This window comes from Nylanderia fulva, unplaced genomic scaffold (genome assembly GCF_048542155.1).
Source record: "Nylanderia fulva isolate GAGA-0341 unplaced genomic scaffold, ASM4854215v1 Scaffold29, whole genome shotgun sequence".
NCBI classification, from domain to species: Eukaryota; Metazoa; Arthropoda; class Insecta; order Hymenoptera; family Formicidae; genus Nylanderia; species Nylanderia fulva.
In genome coordinates this window covers 916,913-935,970 of record NW_028190358.1, presented here as the reverse complement: position 1 = coordinate 935,970, position 19,058 = coordinate 916,913, and the positions used below count along the sequence as shown (strand labels likewise).

The following is a 19,058-nucleotide window of genomic DNA, read 5'->3' as shown; positions in this document are numbered from 1 at the left end:
GGGGAAATTGGGAAATTATTCGCACTTATGTGATGCGAAGGAATGCGATGTTGGGGGTGCTTGAGAGGAAATTACGAAAAGAGACACGAGATCGTATGTTTTGAATATCTTTTCACTACACACAGAGACAAAGTATATATAGTATTCGAAAAGATACAAATATTTTTCCTCTACGTAATTCAAAAGATTTTCTTTCCAACGTGGATTTATCGTTAACTGCATTTGAATAAACGCGTAAGTTTAATTTGTAGTCTGGAATTTAAAGAAATGTTTTAATTGATGTTATTATATTTTATCGATATTTTGTTGTGTGAAAAAGATAATTGTTTCAATTTAAAATTATAAGGTTGAAACTATAATGTTTGTTGCTGAAAACATAATTGTTTAAAGATCGTGATATTGCAAGATAATTTTGATTATTATCTTTAGGAGCCAATTTTCATCGAGAAATGAGGAATTTATAATGAACATTTAACATATTTGTAAATCCGTCGCTTTGTGCTACATACATATGTATTGAGGTCTATCGAAATTGCAGAATGAAGAATGGCTAATAATTTAAATTTTGAAGATATCAATTCAACTCTAGATTTTTAAAATCTCAAAAACGCCCAACGATAAAATGTGATGTTTGTACAAGCTATAGAATTTATCTTAATGTTTGGCTATTTTATGAGACTTTAATGACAAATTCTTTGACAAAAATGTGAAGACGATACAACGTTCAAATATATCATATGTAATTAGAAAAATGAGCAAATTATGGAAAACAAGCAATCAGTTATTTTCTTTATATAATTCCGAAAAACATGTATAATTTGAAATTCATATTTAAGAGCAATATACATATATATAAAATTGCACATATGTAATAAATATGAGAAGGTGGAAAAGAGAAGTGATAGTAATCTACCGGCATGTCGATAGGTTTGTTAAAGGGCTCCGTCACGGCTGAACGGCCGCGTACTTTGCGCCGCTTGCGGAACGTCTACGGTCAGACCGCATGCGGGATGGGGACCGGCAGCGACGGCGGGAGTGGAGATCGTCTCGAGGACGGTGAAGTTGCCTTTCGACTTTCTGGCGACCGGGATCGCGACAGGGACGAGAAGTCCCTCAGTATAATGAGTCCCTTCGACGAGCAGGAGGAATGGGCGAAGATCTCGGAGATTATGGCATCGTTCGGAACTGGTCTCGTGCGAGAATCGGTGTTTGTCAGCGAGCTCGAGAAAGAATTTCAAACGAGGCTAGGTAATCTTATCGTGCATAATGTTTTTTGTTTCGGTTTTATTGCGATTTTTACATCAATTTAAATTTATATAATGTTAAATTATCTTTTTACATAGTGTGTATTCTAATGTTTATGTTAAAGTTGAAAAGTTTCGATAAATGTTTGAGAAAAGAATTCTTTTATTTTGTTTACATCTCAGGTTTAAGTTCAGAAACTAGCAGCAGTCCTATCGTTTCCACATCCGTGGGTCAATGGCTGTCCAGCTTAAATCTAGCTGATTACGAGTCTCTCTTCGTCAACTATGGCTTCGACGATCTCGAGTTTATAGTGAGTAGGCATGCGTTTCACGTACTGCGCGATTGCTATCGAGAAACATGCGGAAAATCGTTTAATCGCGCGATTGCAGAACGGGGTGTTGGACGAGTCGGATTTGCGCGACATGGGAATCGGCAGCGATCAAGAACGAGCGATGATCGTGGACGCGGTCGGGTTGCTGAACAAACGAGTGGAAAAGCGCAGCGGCGGTCACGGCCAATCGGTGGAGGAGTGGCTGAAGAGCATCCACCTGGAAAATTATGCGGAGACGTTTAGAAAGCATCTGTACACCGACATGGATCGGGTCAAACGAATCTGGGAGGTCGAACTGGCGGCGGTCCTGGAGATCCAGAAGCCGGCGCATCGCAAACGCATTCTTGCCTCCGTGAATAATCCGAATAGTGCACGTGCGGAAACTCGAAATGGCACGGGAACGAACTTGGAAGACTTGAATAAGGATCTCAATACGTTGGTAAGTGACATGTTAAATTGCTTTTATTATTTTTTTATATAATATTATTTTAATGTGGAAATACATTTTCGAGAGATGGATCATTCTTCTATATAAATAATTCTAGAAATTAACATTTTAAAATACATATTTGGAAAATTTATTACGCTTATTAATTGAGATAGAGTACATCAGGAAATTGGAATAAAAAATATACACTCTTCAAAATAATTAAAGGATCAAAAAAATTGTTCAAAAATATGCAAATTTTAAATAGTTGTAACTTTGTTTCGAAAAATGAAAATTTAAATTTTAAAAAAGGGTTTTAAAGCTTAAAATCTTTACTTTTGAAAGATTGAAGAAGAGCTTTTTTTATTTTCTTCAATACTGATATTTTTTACATCTAAAAAACGACGAACATAACGAAATGGAAAATTTGCTTCTCATTTTGTGACATGTCGCAAATACAAAAAGATTTAAAAAAATTTTTTGACATTTCCACGTTAAAGTTTGAAGTTTTTCAAAATTTAAATTTCGATTTCTCCTCTCAAGCTATCACAAATTGAAGAGAAAATGTCATTTTCATTTTAATCGTTGATTTTAACTCCGTTAAAAATCATCGTACAGCAATTTTAAGAATGGATTTTTAAAGCTTTGAATTTTTTTAGTTTGTGAACTTTTTACAAATGGGTGATAATAACGAAAAAATTCATGAATTTTCTCCTTTTTTTTCTTAATTATTTTGACGAGTGTATATTGTACAGAATGAATTTATTTGTATAGAATATATAGTTTATATATGTATAAAGTATAGATAAATTATATGTTTGAAATATTTGGTGCGTCGAGATATAAAATCTCGCGAACCGAGACGTAGAAAGAATCGATAGATAATGCTTTCACAACGAGGGTGTCTGACAAGAGGGAACACTTCGTCAGCGAGGGGATGCACCAGCGATCGAGGATTGTTGGTAGTGTGGCAAAAGCCTGATCGTTCCCGACGCAATTTCGCTCGCTCGATCGCGTTATAATCTAAATATCGTGGCTAATTGGAGACTCGGTATTGTGACGCACACGCGTACGTGTGCTCTTTCTCTCTCTCTCTCTCTCTCTCTCTCTCGACGATGATCGTTCGAGCGCCACTCGATGCTTTTTGTTCGGATGCCTTCACCGTGTTAGGCGTCGATAAGTACATCGCACTGCTCGCCCGGTGTCTCCCGCTCGTGTTCTCTTAATTAGCTCATTAAATCTCGTAAACGTCTCCGGCGACCGGATTCATTTGGCTCGCATCATTCTCGCGCTCGATAATCCCGACAAATTGGTCTCTTCTGCCCTTTCAGCTGGCCTCTTCCTCCCTTGATTTTTCGCAGCTATCGAATCCGACGAACCGTAGTTTGACTCCGGCACTCTCGCTGGTAACGCCCAGGCGGATTTTCGTTGTAGTCCATACGCTTTCCAACGTTCGAATTTTACTCATTCTCTCTTTCTCTCTCGTGTTTTCATTTCATCTCTCTTTCGCTCAAGCCTCCTGCAATTTGTCGCAATGGCGATACCCCGGAATTATATTCAGAAGCCAGATGGAGCGAACGATACGGATTGTAATCCGAATTCGAGTGTCGCGCCTATCCGGTTCGAATCCAATTTGTTTGCAATATCTGAAATATCGTGACTATCGAATGCTACACGATGCAGTGTTCTGGCATAGCTGGTAAAAGCTTTCTTTTTGGTGTAGCACGAATGTAGTTTACAACGCAATGCGTTTACAAGGGTAATTGCACGTCGCACAAAGTAAACTCGGGACGAATTCGACTTGGTAATATGCCGTATAAAAGGATGGTGTAATTTTTTTTTACATTGCACACGCCCCAACATTTAGTTAAAATCGGTTAGTTCGCCAGATTCTTGTCACTATAAAGTTATGAAAAAATATCTGTCAGAGAAATTGCAACCTCGGGGCAGACATGGCAGTCTCTATTTGGAATTGCGCAGAAATTGGAATTTATCTGTAAGAGTGTATAAAAACAACTTTGTTTTTATATGTAATTTTTTGCGATGATTGAAGAGAAAATAAATTTGGAGAATTTAAATATTTTTTTCACGATACTAAAGAAAAAAAGATTTTCCAGACTAACATATATGTATATTTGCAATTCTAAAGAATACGAAATATTATTATTTATTACTACGTTACACGATATACGTTATATAATACTTAAAAGATTAAGGATTACGTATTCCGCTTACGAGCGATCTGAACCGGCGCATATTTTCCTGATATATTCGGGATTGCCAGTCGGATAATCCGCCGGGTGATGCGGGGCAGTTCTCAAATCTGGTCGCGCTGTTATTTCCGCAGAAGACGAACATACAGCAACTGAAGGAGGAGATACGAGAGAAATTGCCGGAAGCGACTGTAGACGGTAACGGTGGCACATCGATAACCGCCGGAACGAATTCGGCAGCCACGGGTACATTAAGGCACCGTAAAAACAGGCCGGCGCCCCAGCCACCCCAACGACCTAGTTCGCATAATGGGACGATCTCGGCGCCGGAACAGCTCGAAATCAGAGCCCCGTCCGAGTTGCTCTTTGGTGTGCCCTCCACCCTCAAGACGCAGTGGAGGCATCAACCGAAGGCTCTAGTCACCGGCTGCGTCACGTACGTCGCTAATGTAAGTGCCTTCTGCTTTCATGTTGCTTACGTTTATTACCTTTGAGAAGATATTTTATTCTTTATTTTCGAAACGTAAGTCAAAAATAGTAATCAATTTATAGATTATTCAACTTCAAACTCTGTTACTTTAAATCGCGTCTTTTGCAATTATTGCATATGAAAGCTATATACATGATTTTTTTATTTTTTGATATATAATTGTTTTTATCTATCGTAAACTATACGAATTATGCATGGAAAGTGTTTTATGTAAAAAAAATATGTATAATTATGTGTGTTTTGTAAAGTTAGACTATATTGATATTACAAAAAACAAAGATATATAAGCTTATAGAGTACGTATAAGCTTATTATTATATAATTATACTCTGTACTTTTGTTATAATTTTGTCTGTTGTCTTTTTCTGTTGATTACGTGTGACGAGTGCATTGTGATACTCGTTAAATCGCTTCAAGGCCGATGCCGTGATTATAGTTAATTCGTGAGATACGATAATAAGCTTCGTGCAGAAAATTGCTCTGTCTCTATTAATTCCTCGGAATATTCCAATTCAAGAGAATCTGAATTTGCATTCAGAATCGTTTAACGATTAGTAATTACAAAATTTGTAGTTAATCTTACAAAGCTTAAAAATCCCTTCTAAATCTTTTGCTGCCGGTTTTATTTAGAAAAAATGCTTTCTCTTTCTAAATAATATAGTATCTGGGCTCGACCGTCGTCAAGGAATTACGTGGTACTGAGTCGACGAAAAAGTCGATACAGAAGCTGAAGAAGACATTTCGAGAACCGAGAGTCACTCTTGACATTATGCTGGCGATTTCTTATCGTGGTGTTCGTTTTCTCAACACGTTGACTAACGTAAGACTTTGATCTCTGACGGAAATGAATAAGCGTATAAAATAAAAATTTAGAGATGTAACTTTTTGTTATTAATATGACAGGAGCCAATTTGCGAGCACGAAATACGCAATATTCATTGCGCCTGTCAGGATGCTGATGATCTTACTCACTTCGCGTACATTACAAAGGATCACGCCAGTAACACTCACTTCTGTCACGTATTTTGCGTCCCAACAATGGTAAATATTTTAGAGAGTAGAACAAATTGCTCTTTCATTAATGCATAGTTTTTATTATTGAATTTATTGCAAATACACATACGGAGCGCAACTATTCGGTTACAGGATCAAGCGACAGAGGTGATATTGACTTTGGGTCAGGCTTTCGAGGTAGCTTATCAAATGGCATTAAGGGACAAGATCGGTGGCCACGCGATTCGATCTCAATCTGCCAATCAACTAACAACGCTCGCCGGATCGTCCAAGTCGACGACCAAAATGTCCGTGTCTCCCGATTCCGCATCCGATCCCATCAATCGAGACACTACGGATCACGCTACGATTCTGAATTCCACGGCGTGCGCGAATCCCAAGATGAAATCGCGATCAAAGTCCACACCAAATCCGAATCTCCATACCGTTAATCCAAATCCAACGCAGGATAGTAACTCCAATTCCAGTTCCAGCTCGACGGCCACCGCGAACTGCAATCCAAGCTCGAATTCTGCCTCGAGCCCCAGCACGAACTCGATCACCAGCTCTAACTCGAACAGCACCACTAATCAGACCACTAAGCCCTTGGTCACCCATGGCCGTTCTCATTCCGTCAACGACATCAAGGTAAACGGTAATCAATTGAAGTTAGCACCGGCGCCGGTAGACGACATTGGTATCGGAGTGAAGGATATGAAGCCCGGTTCTAGAGCCCCGATCGCGCTCTCCGAGGAGCTCTAAGTTCTGAATCTCTTCGATACTTCTACACGAAATACGTCGCGATCGTATAAATGACAGAAATCTTCTACTTCTCGATTCCCATTCAACAAAATAGGAATTGCATAAGCAATAGAAGTAACTGTCGTAACGACTTTTCGACTTTTCAATTTAGCAGCATATTCGATGACATTTATAATGAACGTGCGAGACGGTTGCATGTCGTTATTCGCAAAATTCGCGTAAACAGTTAAGCGAAGTATCATTTATATAGATACGCGACTCGCGCGATTTTAAGATTAATAACGATTGTAAAACGATATTCTCGCGATCGATTCCTGATATTATACAATTAGCAATTAGTATGGTTCCTTAACGCGTAAGAAGAAACGTCTTTGCCAGAAATGTCTTTTATCACTTTTTATCCGACTGGACTTGATACCGTCACATTTCCAGTGACGGATACATATACATATGTATTTATGATGACGTGTACACACATACACGCATATATCGTCGAAAGGGCAAGTGTTTAGTTATTACGGGATTTAACGAATGACACATGGCCTCGGGAATGACGAAGGTAAGTAGCGCTGTCGCTATATTCTTCAAGTTGATACTCGACTGATTTTACAACAGTGATACTGTGATCGTGAACTGCGCGAGATATGCATTGGCCAAAGTGATTCATCGAGGCAGCTAATTGATCGTTTCGCCAGACATACTTCCGGCGGACGATGCATTAGATCTTTCTTCCTTACGACGTGTCGTTATAATAAGCAGTATTATTATGTCACGATATTATCTAGCGAGGCGTGAACTCTCGCTGTAATAAAATGGATGTGCAATTTTCAATGTGCAGCTTTAAATCTGTCGCGATTACGCTCGGCGGTTTGTATTCGATTTTCGTCCGATGTATGACTCGATCGTTTTATTTATCTCGGAAAAAGAATGCTATTCGTAGCGTTGATATTTGTTAGCGGACCACAGAGAAGAAAAAGACGACGTCTAAAAAATGCGACGTGGTAACAAATATGCTCAATATCGATCCCTCGTAAAACGTAAACGGTGACCAACGAATCCGTTCATCCCCTCCCTGTCTCGTGTTCCCTCCGTGATTCTCTCTCATTCCCCCTTGATCCCAAGTTCCGATTTCGAGTTACAATCGTTTCAAGATTCTTCAAGACTGAGGGTCCTTATCTCGTTTTATATTTCGTGTTTTTAGTGTAATTTACAATATATAGGTGGAAAACTAAATCGAAAAGGGAAAGATTTTAATATATTTATTCGCGAGACGAAGCTCGTAAACACGGGTGAAATAAACGCGAGCGTAACGTCAAATATCTACCCGCCCCTTATTTGATACTCGAATATGTTACTCGTCGAAAAAAAGAGAAACGAAAAAAACGCTCCTTAGACGTGTCGCGATTGATCGCGATTCAAAATGTCAACTCTGTGTCACTCTTAGTTAGCAAAAAAAAAAGTATAATTAACTGACTTTCTCTTCTCTCTCTTCACCTATGATACAAGTAAAATTATATAATCTAGAAAAAATATAGAATCGAAACTAGTTGACTAAGATTATCGGTTCACGCGAATCTGATAATAATACGACATTATATTAATAACGTTGTGCGTAATATGGATATTGTTCCGCTTTTATGTACAACGTGCGGGCCTAAAAAAACTGGGTAATTATCTTACAGTATCTATATAACGATATATTCCATTCGATATGACATATAACGAAAAAAAACTACAGCGAAACGAAATTTTATATATATACTTATAATTAGACACACATACACCCTCTTCGTTAATTTTTTTTCGTCTTAACCAAAGAAGCATAATATAAATATGCACATATATAGATATAAATTTGTGAAAGAGGCTATGTGAGAATAAGACAGAAAGACAGATGATTAACGGAACTTATTAAGCATGATCAAGAGTTGTTAGAGAGGGAAAGAAAAAAACAGCAAACTGCCAAAACGATACACCATCATCACCTCGATAGCATACGCACACTTTGTCACGTTTACAACATAATTCATTATACAATTAAGGTATATGCAAGATAAATGTTGACATCGACGATTTGGAATTTCCTTTTTCGCGAGACAGATAATTAAGTATTCTACGCATTTGATGTATTCATGTAGCAGCTATGTTTAGTGAGTAGTGTTGGTAGGGAGCATGTATCGATGTGTCGCGCGATAGGTACCATTTAACGATATACGATGTATAAGAAATAAGGAGGAGAGAAGCAGGTACGTAGCATGTACGTAGATTGTCATTGATGATCGCGCGATCATTTTTCCGCGACGGCGAACAAATTCCATCGATTTGTTCGTCTGTGAATTCGCGCAACGCAATTAAATAGTGCCAATGCGCGAGCCTGTCGTCGTATACTTTCAATTCGATTTCAATGTTTGTCTTCCGGAGAAAAATATTTCATAAGAGAAAGAAAATAATAATAGAATAAATATAAATGTAATTTTTCTTTCTTTGCTCATTTTTTTACATACAATACACATATATCGACAAATGCACGTTATTGTAAGAGGTTTAAACCGCTGATCAATAATAACATATAAAATAAGAAATATTAATAGGAATAAAAAAAACATATTAATGACGTGAATTATTAATATAAATCTTGCAAGACTCGTACATATACATATTTGTAGACGGCGGACTATTTCCTCGTCTTATTCCCTTTTTTTATATACGTGCTCTATTTATAGCAATTGATCCGGAAGGCAAATTGATTGAGACATTGAAATCAATATTGATTTCTCTATCGCGATGGGCTTTAAGAAATATATAAAAACGCAAATCGCACAAAAAAAGAAAAGATTGATTCTCGGACCAAGCAAGAACAAGCGGAAACATTTTGCTCGTTATGGTTTATCGTTAGAATATTAGGGGCAGTGCGTTCTTTGCCACTGCGCTTTTTCACAAAGGCATGGAGTTTAACCTTGTGCCCATTGGTACCGATAGCGGCATAAGATATTCGTGCTGTCGATATTATATAGTACGATTTTTAGAATATATGTACATATATACATACATATAGGGAATTACACGGACCACCGCGAATCAGTTTCTTCCATTAATACCAAAGAGATTGTTGAGTGATGATGTTTATCATTGTGATTTGTATATTTGATGATTATCGCGTAGCATATAGAAATTACTGTTTAATATGATTTATTGTTAGATACATTTTTTTATGATTTATAACTTGCATATAAAGTTTTGTTGCATATAATTTTAACAGAATTGATATTATAATGATTATTATCATGGCGCCATTTTTAAAGTTTATATATACTAATTTTATATGGATGTGGTATTGTATATAATTACATAATCGAATGTATTTATCGCATGCATGTCAATAAACGTGAGAGTTTCGTTTGCTTTACGCCAATCAAATTTGCATAGCAAATGCATTTTGACGCGTCGTCGGTTAACTCTACAAAGGTTCTGTAACAGAGTGCAATTCGCTGAAATGTATTTAGATTCCTTTGAATAGAGGTTTTAGATATATAAGTATGTAGCATCACATATAAAACAACATTCTCTAACAATTATAATTGTTAGAACAATTATAATAATTATTATATACCATGACTATATATTATATCGTTATTTATGAACTTATTATTTCTGTATATTTTTTGTTATTCACCGAATGCCGACAATAAAACATGATTTTTTTTTGTTATAAACATTGTTATTTTATAGATACATATATGTAATAAGACCGACAATTCTAAAAACGCGGATTACAGCACATATACAGCACAGTTTCGACAATAGCGGTTTAATTCTATACATAAATGTGCATCTCTCGTTGTAAACTGATTCCGGTGGTAGCGTATTCGCAAGTCCTTTGTGTGGTTGTTGAAAAAAAAAAATCTGTGTACAGTTGTCGATATTACCTTCGTTTCGGTCGCGAGAGCGAATTCGTGCGCTTTTAAGGCCGTAGTTGGGTGCATTTCGCGGATCGTTACACACGAAATGCAACTGTTCCTGATTTTCGCGCAAACAGGGATATTAAAGCCGGGAGTTAATATTTCGGAGCACGAACTTCCGTACTTTTTAATATATGAAATCTACGAGTCCGATCTAGTCCCGGAAAGTTATTAATTCCGAAAAATATGATATAGTCCCCGGTATTAACCGCGTACCTGCGCCAGTAAGAGTTCGTGAAGCGAGATGAATGTATAGGATGTATAGGATACGCGCGCGCACACGCACACACACACACACACACACACACACAAAAGATATGGCTCAGTGAAAAAGAGCGGCATTCCACGAGACACGAATACGGACACACGCGCACATACATATATAAATAGATGTTTTTACATTTTTCGCGAACGCTAATTTTCTTTGTTCTTTGGTCGTTTTCCGCTCGTATAACGATCAGCTGGCTGAAAGCTGAACTTTAATTCCGCATAGTCGACGGCACGTTATCGAGGGAGGATACGCCGTTAATCATTAACTAGCACAGGGGTAATTGTGTACGTATGCACTCGCGTCTGGCACTTTGTCAAACGCACAAATATCGATCTTTTTAAGAATTAAAGCGGATATCATTTTTATAAGTTTATATTCGATAATTTTTTAATGATTTTATATGTTTAATGATTTTATACAGCTTGATATCCAATTCTTGGTGCCGTCAATTTTTAATTAAGAGAATCATATTTCATTTGATTTCGTCTCTCTATTCAATCTCATTGTCAGTACAATATATCAATCTTCTATACTCTTAAGATGTATGAAAAATAAAAAAATTCAAAGACGGAGGATTTAGCGCTTTTAAGAATCATATTCATCTTTATTAATGTATAACGTGTACTATTATTCGTTAGCCGTTTGTTAAATATTTCATAAATATTTTCCTCGATTCTCATTCATATCGTGATTACTCATACGTAGATTTACAATGTGAAATTCATCAGTGAAATCGGAGTTGTGCGCGTAGATTCTCCTCAAATGCAATTATCGTTCTTGCAATAAAATTGGCAATAGATATACCAAGTTAAAAATATTTTTCACTGCCAAAATAAATAAACAAACAGTTATATTTGCTGATACAGCGTTAAAAAATTAATAATTATTATTTTTCAATTCCTTTTGCAATAATAATTTAATCGACTATGACAATGGTTGTACGTTTTTAAATTGATATCTACGAAGGCTTTACATATTCATCGCTTGTACAAGATAATAAAACACGTGATCTACCTATTTGTAATCACCTAGATTGTTGCACATGTACATGTTAAAATAACATTTCATTAGCGCTATTCTCTATTAGTGCTAAGCTATACTCTGTAAATTTTCCCATCTTTGATAGAATTTCTCATTAGAGGAATCAGGCGTTTTGCAGTGGCTTGTATCTTCTAAATATGTTCAAGATTATATTAAAAAAATAACACCGAGACGGAATGAAATTGTATCCTTTTGAAAGCGAACGGAATAATTGGGCCACAGAGGAACCAAATGTGGAAGATGAATCTTCACACATACGCATATGTAGAAGTGTACATAGCGGGGGCGAGAGTAAATGTAAAATAAGTGAACCAGAAGCGATTTAAAAGTCGAAATGTCACGGCGCGAAATGCTATGATTGCTGGAACGGAAGAGTAGACAAATCTCTGGTATCGAATGGTCACGCTTTTTGAATCGAATGGGATAGGACATTCGAAAAAAAATTGGATATAACTTTGCTTTGTATCTCACACACAATGGTTCTCATAAATATTAGTTTAAATTAATTGAAAGCGACTTCTCTCTTCTTTTTTTCCGTTTATCTTTTTTTCTCTTTTTCTAGACACAAAATTTAAAAAAGACAAGGAAAGAATCATTTTTTAGCTCGCTTCAATTAAATAATTTTTATCAAAACAATTCATATTGTAGAGAGCAATTTATCAATACGGTGTTCGTCGAACTTAACAAATAATCGTAATGCTTACTATAAAGATGATAATAAATAGTTAACAAATAGACATAGATATATTGGATATATTTGTATTAGATGTAGAAGCCAAACAAAAATCAGCTTACATTTGCCACTTATTACGCGTTGTTGAAGGAAATAAATTTTTTTACAAGTCATCTCGTGTATCATCGTTACGGAGTAGCGCTCATATGTGATTATGTAATCATAAATACATATAATCATAATCATTCATGGGATAAGATCTTGACAATAACGTGAATTTGCAATAAAGATTCTTAGAAAAACAACTTAATTGCGATTGTCGCTTAATTGCATTTACGTAATCGTTGAAACTATCGACTTTTATAGTGCAGATTTTCTTGTCTTTAAAGCTCTTTATCGAAAATAATTTGCTATTAAAAATTTGTCTATTGTGACGTTACCAAATAACTGACAGAAAAACCATAAGAATATGTGGAGATGATAAGATAGAAACTTGTGTGTGAGATATCAAGATGTGACCTGAGTTTATGAAAGCATACAATTGTGAAATGTGGAATTGGTGATTAATTATATATAATTTGCGTTCATATCACGATTTTGCAGACGCAAAATTCGAAATATCAAATTTTAAATTAAATCAAGTGAGATCAAATAAATAATGAGTTTACATTGTATTTTCATCTTTTCCTTATCGTTATAGACGTCAAAACGCTTGCGGTGCTCGATCTCGGGAATTATTTATGATTTAATGTGGCAGGGAACAGGAGTGGCTTGATCGTTGTATGTATATTCTCAAGATTCACGATGGAACAATAAAGCGGAGAGTGTACTCGCTAGTCGTAGAACCGTGCGATATGCGACGCCGACGACGTCGGTCCTCCTTGACGTCGACCCGACAAGCCTTAGACTCTCAGACACTGGCGCGACGGAAGTGAATAGGATATTCGTCGGGAAAACTTCGCGCTATGAATATTTATATATGCTTTACGATCTCTCGCGCGCGCACTCGAGAAGTCCGGCGAGTCGGCGACAAGTCGAGGACATAGGATTTGTGCGGTCGAGTGTAAGTACGTACTCACAAATAATATAAAGAAAGATAGAACGAGAGAAAGAGAGAGAGAGAGAGAGAGAGAGAGAGAGTGAGAGCGAGAGAAAGAGAGAAAAGACACATAAACTGCGTCGGTGTCTTTTAAAATCAAAAAAAGGAACAAATCCGTATGGAGCTGTTGCCGAGGATGCCATATAATAAATGCGCTATTTTATACCGAGCAGCCTGATTAGATGCAAACTTCCTATATACGTTCTTGTATATCATTATATTTATTATTGTTCATGTTTACTAGAATGATATATATGAGACAGAGATTATTCCCTGGATATCTATATATAACGCCTTGAAGAAAATAAAAACAAATACTTTGCGGGAGATCATTGCTGATTTTTTTCGACAGCCTTTAGGCGAATTCTTTTTTCCCATAATCCTATTTTATCCACTTTATATACGTTTAATTAAATTAGTTAATTCAAATATTACCTCATAACATTTTGCTCTAAATCCATTTGTGTCGTGTATTACGAAAATTCATTTACGATTCTTACTAATTAATATAGAACGAAGTTTATTCTTCGAAGAATATGTACAGCCGTGTTATAAGCGACCTCAACTTTTCCCAAGTGAAATTGGTATTGTTAGTCGCCGAATCGATAATGCAGCTTGTACTTTGTATAATTTCTTCTTTCCTCTTCCGACCAACGAAGCGGGTCCGCAAGGTAAGCAGGCAGTTCGGCAAAGATGCTAATTAACCAAGTTTCAGTCTTAACAAAGTTTTTCGATTAGCCAGTAAATTGTTATACGATGCGGGCCTCTCTTGCCTATTATCTTCCCAAACAAACCTAAAATCGTACCGGTGAAACGCAGCAAAATAATAGAAAGCCTGGAAGTTTCGTCGTTAAAATTTGTCGAGAAAGTGCTGAGAATCAATTGGCAAGCCAGCACGTTTTCAGGAAGTTAGTCCGCACAAGTCTTGACACCTGAGACTGCATGCTCGAAACTTTCCGTGATTTTCAGTAGAAAATGCAATTACAGGCCGCGTAATAAACACAAAACTCCGGAATTTTCTTGGAGTACAACAACCGTTTGAACTGAGCTTCAGAAATATTATCTTGAAGTGTTCTTATCAAAACGCGATAGAATTGTTCTACAACATTTTGTATAGCTAATGTGAAATACGAAATCTTCGACAATTATATGAAATTAAAAAAAAATATTATATGAGATATTATTTTAAAAAAACGTATAATATCTCTCTCTTCTTTTCCCTCGGAATATATTCTTGAGAAGAATATCTCCACGTCAACGTGGTAGTATAAAGGAAGCAAAATTTGCATAGTTGAAGCAGGGAAAATGGAGATACAATTTGCGCAGGATTTCGGTTTGACAAATTGTTTTGGTAACGAACTCGCCGCTATTACAACGCGTTCTATATATCCTTGACTTTCGTCCCTTATTGCCACGATCTGACACGTCTCTCCGGCTGTCGGAACCACCCCCGCTTTCTTAGGCAAGCACCCCTAGCTACGGGGCGGAACAAAAGAAATAAACGAACGCGCGGTGTGTGCGTGACGTTGTTATATATAAACGCAGGTGCGTGCAAACAAGCACGTGTGACGGCATCGACGCGCAAGTCGATCGAGAAAATCCCAAAAACCTTGGATCCGCAAAGAACGACGTGCTTGGCAAGAGCAAATTGCCGATTTTAGTGACGAGATCGCGCTCCGTTGCGTCGACAGGCCTATTCTTTCGACAAATCGTACCTCTCCCCTTTTTTTGTATCCCATATCCCTCTCTGCCTCTGCCGAGAGCGATCCAATTTACTCGAGAAAATGTCATCCGCTTGCTGCTCCATCGATCATCTCGCCGTCTCGACCACGCAGAGATGTTGAACATCTTCGATCGTACTGTTGTTCTCGTTATTAATTCAAAATTTTATTCTAGTTCTGTATTTTTGTTTCTTTCATTCAACATCAATTATATTAAAAAATTGTAAAAATAATTTGAATTCCCAAACAGCACCATGTCCAAAATTGGTGCATAAGACATCTTTAAGATGTCTTTGGGATATCATATCATAAGATTTTTTAAAGATGTCTCAAAGATTTCTTAATGATGTCTTATGCACCAATTTTGGACATGGTGCTATCTGGGTTCTCGATATAATCAATTTCACGATCAAAGACAGAAAAAGGATCGATAATAATAATGTGTTAACATCAATGTTAACACATTGATTTGTTCTGCGCGATAAAGTTCGAGTTGTTGAGTCGGTTGATTAACGCGAAAAAAATGTCAACGTTTAGGGGTGTGTTGCACGAGTCACTGCGCCGAGAGTTTCTCCGAAAGACGAGCGGAGAGTAATCTGCGAGACTGACGAGATGTGGATCGTGCCAATTAATTAACGCGCTCGCCGCGGCGTCTCGCGTGCCTCGGTGGAGCGTAAAAAGGTCATCGGGGACGAGTTATATGTCAATCCTTACGGATCCGCGGCAAGGCGTAATATACGCGGTGGCTGCGGATAAAACGAATGGGGTCCTCGACGGCGGCGCGAGCTGCGATACGTTATCTGCTGCGAGGGTCTGCTCTCTCTCGGGTCTTTCTGTCCGCCCCGCATCCCATCCGCCACCTCGCTGTGCGGTGGACCCAGGTCAACGGCGAGGGAGATATATCCAGAAGGTCAGATAAATTTGCCCTGGATTACGCGCCCGTCACTTTCATATTCATTGAAATACTTCACTCGAACGAGCGACCGTATTTTTCCTATCAGACCGTCCGCTCTCGATCTCTCGCTCTTTCTCCTTCGTCGTTTATTTTGTCCACCGATGGAACGACCAATCGTCGATAAGCGGGGAAAAAATGCGTATATATGTGAACCATTTCGAAATAGAGTGTGATTGCCTTTGGGTCATAATTAATCGGCAAATTCGTTTATTTGGATTTAGAAGATAATCGATTACAAAGCCTTGTTTATGCTATTATCCATGTGTTTTTTTATTATCTATTTTCTTTAATTGGTAACAAATTTCTTGTTTCATTTAATATTGAAACATTTTTAATCTTCAATGAACAGAAACGATATCATGTCTGAGTTTCCTAATAATAGGTATATACATAGGACGTTCTTTATCGTCCTATTAAATCCTCCTTCAATTTATTTCTTTAATTATCACTTTTTTTAACTAAAAATAAATAATTTCCGTAGCATTACTAATGTGACACCGAATTCTTTTTGATGTTCAAAGAATCATGGTATCTTAAATAAGAGCGAAACGCAAACCAATCAAAGCACTTTTTCGGTTGCATCCTTTTAACAGCGACTATTATTTCCTCGCTGACGAATGCTTGTACAAACTCCGAAACAAACGGTGCGTGTCCAGATTTGTTACGTGTGTCGCCGCGATGAATCGGCATTGTGTCGCGCGGCCACGTGGCCGAAAAACGGCGGAATTGTGTTTTTCGTCGCGCTCTGGCACACGTAAGAGAAGGGAAGGAGGGTTGACCTTATTCGAATGAGAGATTGTTGAGAGATGCAGGGGAGGGCGTTCGACGAGAAAAAACATCCATCGGGATCTACGGGATCGGTAGAGAGAGGTCCTCGATGTGGAGGACACCCGGGGACACGCCTGCACAGAAACGTCAGTCAGGCTTAGGACGAGCAGGATCTAGATGTTATCTAAGAGATGCGGCACACGGTGCATACAACGGGGCAACGATGGGGCGCACACTCGGATGTTCATCGAATACATATATATACGTATATACATGTACGTGCCGTTAACTAATTATTCCGCAACGAGGCCGAGCGCGGAGAATGAGACGCGTCGAACTGCGCCCGACTTGTAGCCATTGCGTTCTGAATCGGCAAACCTGGCGAGGTCGGTCGGCCCTTCCGCGCTGATGCTCACGATGAAAGTAAATCTTTCGGGATAACGGTGACTCGCGACCTGGACGATGAGCGCCCCTGGGTAAGTAATTGGATTTCACGGCAGAAAGTAGCTGAATTCTTACCGTCGATATTTCATTACTAAAATAGAATTATATTGAACACTTTATTTCTCCCGCGTGACAGTCGCTTCTGAATAATGTATGTCGGTATGAAAAGTTTATGTCATCTCAATTGTTTTTCAAATTCATTATATTTTAATTACTTGGAATAAGAAGGACCTCTCTCTTTTTTTTTTTTGCAGCATTTGGATTATAAGTTTATTCAAGAAACCGTGTCATTCTTTTCGGTTATAAAAAGCTTATTATATTTTTATAGTTAATATAAATTATTTTTTCGAATTCATTTTATCGATGTAATATGTAAAATTTATCTTTATTACATACCTATATATACATATGTATAATGAAATTGTGAGAACTTTATTTGGCGCACGTATGTATTTAATTTGTATACCGTAACTCAAAAAACCTTATATCAAACATTAAATATTGTCTATAACATATTCTCTCTTAATAGCAAGGATTAGTAAATTGTTTCAAGAAACTTTTTCAAATTAATATATTACACTTGCAAGCGAGTTAGTTAAAATGACGATATCAATTAACATAAACAGTACAATATACACAATGTCCAGCAATGAATTTAGCATTGCTGTTATTTAGTTTGTGCGTATTAGCTATTCAATGTGTCATAGAGATCTCTGGGGAGTTTTCATTAATGAAGCAATATAGACAGGCAGTTATTCAACAACATGAAAACAGATTACAAACATCCTAGTAATATTTTATGAATGCAATTACAATTTCACCTCTTCGCGTCAGATTTCGTTCCTGAAATATTACTTTATTATTAAAATCTTTTTAAAAAGCAAAATGTTGAAATCTTATAAAAATACTATAGTACCAGAAAAACGAAAAGATATAAAATTTAAAAAATTCTATTGTTAGATATCTATCCTCGCGTAATCAAAAATGATGAAAGATCAATTCTTCCATTTATAATTTTTAGTTTTCTACATCAATAAAATGCATGTTATATAAGATATGCATTATTTATAACGCAGTTACCAATGATGTTTGCCGATATTGACATTCGCCGTTAGGGCTGACGCAGGAGTTACGATTTCCATATGGACCAGAGCCATACGTCTGTAACATACACCTGTCTACGTCATATTGATAGTATTCCTCTCTATTTCGCTCCTCGTTTCGTCCTCCCTTTGGCAATTCACCGCTGTCATTCTCGCAATGCCTATGGCTGATACCAAGCATCGATGAAGAGATTGGTAGAGAAAGAGAGAGAGAGAGTGAGAGACAGAAGGAAGAGGGAGAGCAAGCTCCCGGGTATCGGATAATTAGCCGGTGATTACGTGGCAGTCATTTGGGCGGATATCAGTGCCTTCGGCCTTCGACCTCACCCCCGATTCCATACCCTCGGGGAAAAGGGTAGATGCCGGAGCTTCCTAGTCAACTTGTATTGTCCCTCTCATGTGTATATATATGCGTGTGTATGTGTGTATCTCTTTTTTCCCTCTTTTTATCCCTCTCTTGATCTTCGATCTCATCCTTTTATTCCCTTTTATACCCTAATTCCCTCGTAGTCCTCTCTCTTCCAAGCTTTTCTTTCTCTCTCCTTCTCTTTCCGTTCTATTGT

At 37.5% G+C, this 19,058-nt stretch overlaps 1 protein-coding gene across 2 annotated transcripts in view; it reads left to right on the top strand.

Annotated features, from left to right (window-relative positions):
* The window catches only part of LOC114933099 (ankyrin repeat and sterile alpha motif domain-containing protein 1B), a 46,527-nt gene extending 32,694 nt beyond the window's left edge, over positions 1–13,833 (top strand). For both annotated transcript variants that reach the window (XM_029305560.2, XM_029305561.2), the window contains 7 exons: positions 928–1,248; positions 1,428–1,555; positions 1,635–2,015; positions 4,351–4,665; positions 5,368–5,526; positions 5,610–5,747; positions 5,853–13,833. In XM_029305560.2, coding sequence (XP_029161393.1) covers positions 928–1,248; positions 1,428–1,555; positions 1,635–2,015; positions 4,351–4,665; positions 5,368–5,526; positions 5,610–5,747; positions 5,853–6,461 — 2,051 coding nt within the window. In that variant the 3' untranslated portion in view covers positions 6,462–13,833. The remainder of the gene's footprint in view (positions 1–927; positions 1,249–1,427; positions 1,556–1,634; positions 2,016–4,350; positions 4,666–5,367; positions 5,527–5,609; positions 5,748–5,852) is intronic.
* The last annotated feature ends 5,225 nt before the right edge of the window (positions 13,834–19,058 follow it).